Genomic DNA, 9,239 nt, shown 5'->3' on the forward strand with positions numbered 1-9,239 from the left:
ATGCATTGTGGATTCCGAGAGAGTACCTGTGAAACTTTGGATACGTGACATGAAATCCCGTTGACCGTGGGTTACTGAGGTTTCTGTAGCACTAAGGCTAGAGTCAGAAAAGCAGCATTCCCTGATCCAGAAGATCCGACCTTATCTGTGGCGTTTTGACTATGATTGCAAAGGGAAATGGATTGCTTAGAGATTCATCTTTGGCTATAGTGAAAAACCATGAGTTAACTTGATGAGAGGACATGAGTTAATCACTTACGGCTGCCATTGAATGAATCATTCTTTATTAAAGTAGACAGATAAAGATAAAGCATCTTCGAAGCCTTAACTGAATCTTTATCACTATTTTCACATCTATCTTGTATTTCATTCTTTACTATTTATTTAAGCTTTCAAACAAACAACCATCTTTTCTAATCGCTTGACTAAGATTTACAAGATATCCATTACTTGCTCAATCCGACAATCTCCGTGGGATTCGACCCTCACTCACCTGAGGTATTACTTGGACGACCCGGTGTACTTGCCAGTTCATCTATGCGAAGTTTGCAGAGTTCAATTTTGCGCGCCAATTCGCCATGTGTCGTCTCCCAGGGCAACACGCAAGATGCGTGTTACTTTAACAGGGATTTTGCGCAAATTTTTTAAGCAACTTTAACAAAGATTTCTAGCAGAGATTCGCCACGTGACAGCTTCAGGACAACACGCAAGGTGCGTGTTAAGTTAGTAGGGATTCTGCACACATTTTCGAGGTAACTTTATCAGAGATTCCCAACAGAGATTCGTCACGTAGCAACTCCAAGACAACACGCAGAATGCATGTCACTTTTAGCAGAGATTCTTCATAGGTTCTCAAGGTATCCTGATCAGTGACTCCAAACATAAAAACGCCACGTATCATCACCCCAACAGCACGTAAGGTGCGTGTTGACCAGTGTCTCCATGCAAGAGACAAACCTTGTTCCAAAAAGAGACGTCATTAATGCTTAGGGTTTGTTTCATGATTTGCATCATTATGGTTACGGGTGTATAAAAAGGCCGGGAGGGGTGGGGCTTCAATATTTCATTTCATTTCTTGCATAGCTTGTCTGCAGCAACATTTCATTTCATTTATTGTGTGGAAAATGGAGATGTAGGTTTTGTGATGTAGTTGAGAGTGAATAAGTTAATTTTAGTTGAGAGTAAGATTAGAATATCTAAAATGGTACGCGATTATACGTCTGCAGAAGATTATATTATTAATTATTTGGGGCATCTTAATTATGTAAGTTTATTATTTTTGGTTAATTTGTTAGTTTTTGTTTGGTTAATATTAGTTTAGTACTTTGTTACTGTTTATTTAGTTAATATTAGTCTAATGATACTGTTATTTCTGTTAATATGAATAAATAATATAATTAATAATAATTTTTTATTTTACAAAAATAATTTTATTCTATTTTTTTTCTATTTTTCTATTGTTAATATGTATAACTTTGATAATATTATTCTTTTTTATTTTCTGTTATAATATGATATTTTATAGAGTAAAGTATCATTTTTGTCCCTAACATTTGGGGTAAGTCTCAAAGTTGTCCCTAACGTTTGAATCGTCCTATTTAAGTCCCTAACGTTTTAAAATTGACTCAATGCTGTCCTGCCGTTAGGAATCTGTTAACGGAATTGACGGCGGGACAAAATTGAGACAATTTTAAAACGTTAGGGACCTAAATAGGACGAAAATGTTGGGGACAAAAACGATACTATTTAAGTCCCCGATATGTTCGTCCTATTTAAGTCCTTAACGTTTCAAAATCGTCTCAATTTTGTCCTGCCGTCAATTCTGTTAACAGATTTCTAACGGCAGGACAACATTGAGTCAATTTTGAAATGTTAGGAACTTAAATAGGACGAGTTAAACGTTTAGGAACAACTTTGAGACTTATCCCAAACATTGGGGACAAAAACGATACTTTACTCTATTTTATATTTTTATTAATAATTAAAATCAATAAATAATATACATATGATATTTTTGTGAATTATTAAATTAATAAATAATACACATATATTGTTTTTTCTGTTATAATATTGCTATGTTATTTTAATTTTAATTATTAAATTGAAAAAAAATATTTATACATAAAAATTCGAATTTTATGTAATTATTATTTGTTTTATTTTCTCTTTCAACATTATTATTTTATTCTAATTGGTATTTATTAAAATTAATAATTAATATAGTTATAAAAATATACTTTGCTATTGAATAATATATAATTATATTTTATTTTGTGGTTTATTATTATTTTTACTCCATTTTATCTTGTAATTACTAAAATGATGTAATTACTGACACTAATAAAGAATTTAAATATGAATAATAAAAAATTCTAATTTTTTGCAATTAAAATTTATTTTATTTCCTGTTGCATCAAGTTATTTATTTATTCTTTTTGGTATTTATTAAATTAATGAATAAAATAAAAATAAAAATAATTATTTCTTTTTAGTATTTCAGTTAAACTATACCAGATTAACAAGAATTTTCTACCTTGCAAGCTTAATCTATTGGAGATGTGACACTCGACGATTGACTAGGCCTTACGAACAATGAGATTTTACCATATCTTAAAAGTTGAAGAGATTAAAGGACATTCATCGTTGTTAGCTGCTCTTGTGGAAATGTGGAGGCCAGAGACTCATTTTTTCATATTATCAGCTAGTAAAGTTACAGTGACACTTAACAACGTGTCACATATATTTGGCCTACCGATTGATGGAGAGGTTGTGATTGGTTAGACCAATAGCAGTCAGGACTTCTTGGTCAACCAAAGCCTAACAATTTTTGGCAGTAAACTCGTTGTGAGTAGTTCATCTAAAAGTTATATAAAGCTGGCCTGTGTTTGTTATATCAGAGATACACAGCCTTTAGACACTTGGGAGTATGTTCAGCGATACGTTAGGTGTCACATCTTCTGTCTGTTGGGTACCACTAGGGGTGGCAAACGGGCCTAAACCCGCCGGGCCAGCCCCGCGTAACCCGCCAAAAAAGGCAGGTTGGACTGGAAAATTGGGACCGCCAAATAGCAAAAGTCCGCCTAACCCGGGTTTTGGCGGGGCGGGGCGAGCTTCCCCATCAGGCTTAATGTTCTTTTAGTGAGGGGTATTTTTACAATTTTTTGCCAAGACCTAACTTCCCCCAACCTAACTTACAAGAGTATGAAGATAAAAATGGAGTGATTTGGATTATGTTTATGTTACTTTGGAGACAATATTTATGATTATGTTTTAAATTATGTTTATTTTGCTTTGGAGAAAATATTTATACTTATGTTTTAGATGAAAACTTGGTTTATAATTATGTTTATTAGATATTTATAATTACAAAGATTTTAATGTTTATGAATATAAAAAATATAATTTTTTATGCCTTTAGAAATTATAAATTTATTAATATGATTGTGAAATTATATATATTATTTAGTAGTTAATAGTAAAAAAAAGAAAAAAAAAAGAAGAGCTTTGGCGGGCTTAGCCTGCCAACCCGCAGTTAGGCGGGGCGGGCTGGAATTCTAGGACCACCTCACTAGGCGGGGTGGGGCGGGCTTCTGGCGGGGCGGGCTTCCCCGCTTGCCACCCCTGGGTACCACCCTCTTCACGGATAAGTCGACGACATATGCTCATGCGAAGTATCTACCACTATTCCAAAATTTTGAGCAGATCAGCACTTATAGTTGGGGTTAGTAACTCTTACGCATCTTTACAGGTCATTGTGCCGTACATTATAGTATGATTGCAAGGAGATGAATGACCCGCTTGATTTGTTGTTTGTTTAGTCATGGGAGCGAATGAGAGACCATATGCAGATAATGAAGAACCATAAGACTGAATTACCTGGGAGGCTTGCGCCCATAAGAAATCGCGGAGCCACCCATTAATGGTAATGGAACTCTGCGCAAAGTTTCCTCTTGTGATATGAGTAACTACCCCTTGATCGCTTATAGTACCCCAAACATCTTTACTGAATGTGACATTGGATTTGGATCTATTCTATTATATTGCCGCGAAAAAGAAAGTAACATGAAAGCAAAGGAGATGCAGAAAATAGAAATGAAATATCAAAGGAAAATACATAGGTCTGATTCTCTTTTTTGCGCCCATTTCAAGACAGCAGCTTACACCTTTTGATATACCAGTTGCACGCAAGTAACAGTACATAATTTATTAGAATTTAACTCTTATTTTATTTATGTTTAACTGACAATACGTAATTTAAACTCTGTTGCAAGAGGTGTTTTACAATTCTTTGGCCAATTATAGATAGTGGAGTTAGGGACGGACCCAGTAGCAACAATGAGGGGGTACTTGCCCCCACGGTGTTTTTAATTTTTTTTAAAATATCGTTATATATAATATGCCTCCACTTCAAATTTTAAATGACCCCACTACAAATAAATTAAACTCAATTAGTTAAAGTTTCAAATTCACTTTTTTATTTCTCTATCATTTTGATTATTATTTAACCTAATCAAATTTAATTCTTGTGTCGTCACTCCTTTATTTCCTTAAACCCTCTTCTTATTTTTATATTTTCAACTTTTTTTTTCTATTTATTATCTAATGGTCATATTATCTTCATCAAAAAATAAATTTTTTATTTTTTATTTTTTTATATATCTCTCCATGACTCTATGTATCTTTCAATTTTATTGTTTCTCTTTTTAATCTTTTTAATTGCAAATTTTAATTCAAACAATTATAGTTTAGGTATTAATCTAATATTTTATTTTCTTCGTGACTTTATATATTTTATTTTATTCTCGATTTATTTATTTTTTATCTTTTGTTCTATTATATGTATTTATGTTGCGTATAAAATTTTAAAATAAATTGATTAATTTACTAATTTAGAATATATTTTTTATTTTTAGAAATAATAATAAAAAATATTTTAATTATAATACATAATTAAACAGATGCATAAAATCTTTCATTTAACATTATATCAAAATTAAATTAAAAATATATATAATAAATTTAATTATTTAAAAAAATTGTGAATTATGTTTATGTTATTTTATATAAACATATTTTTTATATACAGATTTAATTTTTCTAGTATTTATATATAATTCTAATTTCAAATTATAAATATTAGTGTATCATTAGTCACTAATGTGCTAATTAATTCAATCTTTTATTATTAAATGTGTATAAAAAATTAGTTAGGATAATAAAGTATTTATAATTTAATTAAAATATTTTAATTTCAAGTTTTAGAAATAAAAAAATATTTTTATAAATTATATATAATGAATAGTATTTTAAGAATGAAAATATTTAATAATTTTTTTAATTTTTATATCTCCATATAATTAATAATATTTAACAAAATTTATTTTAGTATATATATTTTTGCCATCATTCTTAAAATTTGTCAGATCTGTCACTGAGTAGAGTAATACAAATTCCTTTTGTTGTTGATGATAATATCAAAAATAATAATAAAAATTTTGTTCAGGTTATTTTCGTTGCTTTTATTGTCTAAATTTTTTTTATTATTTCTGTGGCTTCACTTTATTGTGTTGAAACAAAAAACTAATTTAAAACATTTACTTAATTTTAGTCTCGAAATTATTTATTGACGTGAATTACCCTATCTATTACCCGGTTATTCAAGTCGTTATCTCCCCTCCAATAACTCGTTTTGATTGGAAGTTCTAAGTTGGAATTTTTATGTGTCCCCACTTGCAAGAAGACTTCCGAAAGTCTTGCTTTGCTAAACACTATCCTTTCCTTTATTAATATGAATGAATGAATTATATGAACTAGGCATATAACGGACGTTGGCAATATTGGATCATAAACAATAAAACAAATTATTATCCTGATGGGTGCTAATGTTGCAGCGGCAACAATGGCGCTGCTTCTTCTCATCACGACCATTTCCTCATCATTGCAAGACCCACGTCATAATCAGATACCACTTGGCTCAGCTCTTTACCCAACTACTCAGCCCACTTCATGGCATTCCCCTTCTGGCCTCTTTGCATTTGGCTTTTTCCAGCAGCAGCAGGCCAATAATAATGGCGGTTTTGCCCTTGGGATTTGGTTGGTTGACGGAAACAGAAGCAAAAACACAGTGGTATGGACTGCAACAAGTGATGATCCGCCACTCACCCCAAATGCAAAACTCGAACTAACCAAACAAGGTAAGCTTGTTCTGCACACACAAGAGAGTAATCATCTTATTGCGAATACCAGTGAAACTGCTTACTCTGCCTCCATGCTTGATTCTGGAAACTTTGTTCTCTACAACCAGAATTCCACCATCATATGGCAGAGTTTTGAGCACCCAACTGACACAATCCTGGGGGGCCAGTCTCTACCATATGAAGCTCAACTGCTGTCTGGTTATAGCTCGTCAGCAAGAAAACGATTTATTCTCGCCATGCAGTCTGATGGGAATCTTGTTCTGTATCCTGGAGACACGGCGAACACACCCATCGATGCGTATTGGGCATCTGGAACTTTCCGCCTGCCTCACGGCCTCAAGTATCATCTTTACCTTGATGCCAACGATAGCTCTCTGCTCATCAAGGACAACACTTCAAGCACCCGAAGGGTTCTCTATTCTGGTTCATCTTTGCCGGGAAGAGGAAGGATAATATATCGTGCCACACTGGATACTGATGGATTCTTCCGGTTGTATGCGCATCATATCAACAATGCCAACCTCACCACTCTCTCGGGATGGCCACAAGGCAACAATTCTTGTTTGGTAAAGGGTATCTGTGGCTACAACAGCTTCTGCGAATTCGATGCCAAGAAGCCACACTGCACTTGTCTTCCTGGATACGACTATATTGATCCCAACCAACACAATCTTGGTTGCAGAAGAAACATTTCCCAACCAAACTGCGCTGGAAAAGATTACCTGGTCTCTATGCCGAATTTGGTGTGGGCCACCCGTCCTTATTACGCCACGGCAAGGAAGTTGCAGAAAGAAGAATGCGCATCCTCTTGTTTGGTGGATTGCAAGTGCTTGGCTGCTCTTTATTATTATACCGACGGGCTCTGCATCAGGCAAGAGCCCCCTCTCAGGTACGCTAGATTCACGGTGCAAGACGATCTACCCTCCTCCGCGTTCTTGAAGGTCGGAAACAAGACGCTCAATTCTCCTATGCCTCTGCCTGATGAACCACCTCAAAAGAGTAGTACTAGTAACAAAGCAATTCTACGTATTATTGTCGTTACCTCCATTTTCACTCTGATTTTCTGCTCCACTATTGGGATATCTTGTCATTTGATGTCGAAGATTCGAGTTCTCAAGTACAAGAGGCTCTTGGAGATTGGGGACTTGGGCCTGAATGAGGAAGTGGCTTTGAGGAGATTTTCATACACTGAGCTCAAGAGAGCAACCAATGGTTTCAAGCAAGAGTTGGGAAAGGGCTCTTTTGGAGCAGTTTACAAAGGGATTTTATACAAGGCGGGAAGAAGTAGGAGATTCATTGCGGTGAAGAGACTTGAGAAGTTGGTTGAAGATGGAGAAAGAGAGTTCCAAGCAGAGGTGAGAGCCATTGGAAAAACACACCACAGGAACCTTGTTCGCTTGCTTGGCTTCTGTGCCGAGGGTCCCAAAAGGCTTCTGGTCTATGAATACATGAGCAATGGTTCCCTTGGGAAGCTTCTCTTTGGCGATGAAAGGCTTCCAGATTGGGATGAAAGAGTCAGAATAGCTCTCGATATTGCAAGAGGGATCCTCTACCTGCATGAAGAATGTGAGGCACCCATCATCCATTGCGACATAAAGCCTCAAAATATCTTGATGGATGAGTTCTGGACTGCCAAAATATCTGATTTCGGGCTAGCAAAGCTTCTCATGCCGGATCAAACAAGAACCTTCACAGGGGTTAGAGGGACAAGAGGGTACTTGGCCCCTGAATGGAACAAGAACACACCAATAACAGTGAAGGCTGATATCTACAGCTATGGGATAGTGCTTCTTGAGACAGTGTGTTGCAGGAGAAACCTTGATGTTAATGTGTCAGAGCCAAATGAGATTCTTCTGTCTGGTTGGGCCTATAAGTGCTTTGTTGCTGGAGAGGTGCATAAGCTAGTTCATTGGGAAGAAGTGGATAAGAATGTTGTGGAAAATATGGTGAAGGTGGCACTGTGGTGTATCCAAGATGAACCTGTTCTCCGACCTTCAATGAAGAGTGTGGTGCTCATGCTTGAAGGGGTTACTGATGTGCCAGTTCCTCCTTCCCCAACTTCTATTTCCATATGAAAAATAAATATTATTGTTGCTGCCTTCATGTGGTTTCGAGTTTATTTATTTTTGTTGTTGTTTTTGCTCTTTTGTAAGCAGCAGTGAAGATTGAGGTAAAATAAAGCAGGAGGGTAGTACGTAGTAACCAATGTATGTTGCTTTCCTTCGTTATTCAACAGTTTTTTGGTTACTAATCAAATTTTAACTTGGTGAATTATCTTCCACATACATGCATGAATCAATGCTATTTGTGCTTTTGTAAATAAAATCAAACTTGTTAAACTCCCGGAGTCCCGGTAGCTTTTTGGTTTGGGAGGGTTTTTCTTTTATTCTTTTTTATGTGCAGAGTTATTGAATGAAAAACAAAAGATGATGACTAAATTTACAGAGAATACATGACAATCTTTACTGTTCACTATTCTCAGTATTCTGTACTATAAAAATTCAATTTTATCAACAATTTACTGGGTAATAAAAGAATATTTAGAACAAAAAAGAACGACACGTTTCAATTTTATTCACCTCAGCTATCCATCTAAGGGTATTTCATAACTTAAGGCAAATCTGGAGTTGTAAGTATAATATGCTAAGAAAATAATTATTAGCTTAAGTCAACAATGTGTAAAGGCAAAGTTAATGTTTAAAGGACTCATACTTTTGTCTCCAAGATATAGAACCAAATCTCTATATTATTCCCTGCATGACACGGTTCATGACTTGATTACGTTTGTGTTATTAGTTGAAGACAACAGACTATGTGATATATGAATTAATATTTTTATATGCATCATAATCACAAATATTTAATTTACCAGAATTGCAAGTATTAAACAGGCCTAAACGACCCTTTAAAAGGAAAAAAAGCATTGTTATTAATTTATTATAATGAACTCATTTTTATATGAAATAATAAAGTAAAATAGAACATGTCATTTTACTGTTTACTTTGTTAATATCAAAAAGCAAAGAATAGAAGAAACCAAGA

At 34.5% G+C, this 9,239-nt stretch overlaps 1 protein-coding gene across 1 annotated transcript; it reads left to right on the forward strand.

Annotated features, from left to right (window-relative positions):
• Positions 1 to 5,828: 5,828 nt before the first annotated feature.
• Positions 5,829 to 8,468, forward strand: LOC130962973 (G-type lectin S-receptor-like serine/threonine-protein kinase LECRK1). The gene has a single exon (XM_057889128.1). The coding sequence runs from the start codon at positions 5,873 to 5,875 to the stop codon at positions 8,270 to 8,272; it is 2,400 nt and encodes a 799-aa protein (XP_057745111.1). The 5' UTR covers positions 5,829 to 5,872; the 3' UTR covers positions 8,273 to 8,468.
• The last annotated feature ends 771 nt before the right edge of the window (positions 8,469 to 9,239 follow it).

The sequence above is a fragment of the Arachis stenosperma genome, chromosome 1, assembly GCF_014773155.1.
Source record: "Arachis stenosperma cultivar V10309 chromosome 1, arast.V10309.gnm1.PFL2, whole genome shotgun sequence".
Classification (NCBI taxonomy): Eukaryota; Viridiplantae; Streptophyta; class Magnoliopsida; order Fabales; family Fabaceae; genus Arachis; species Arachis stenosperma.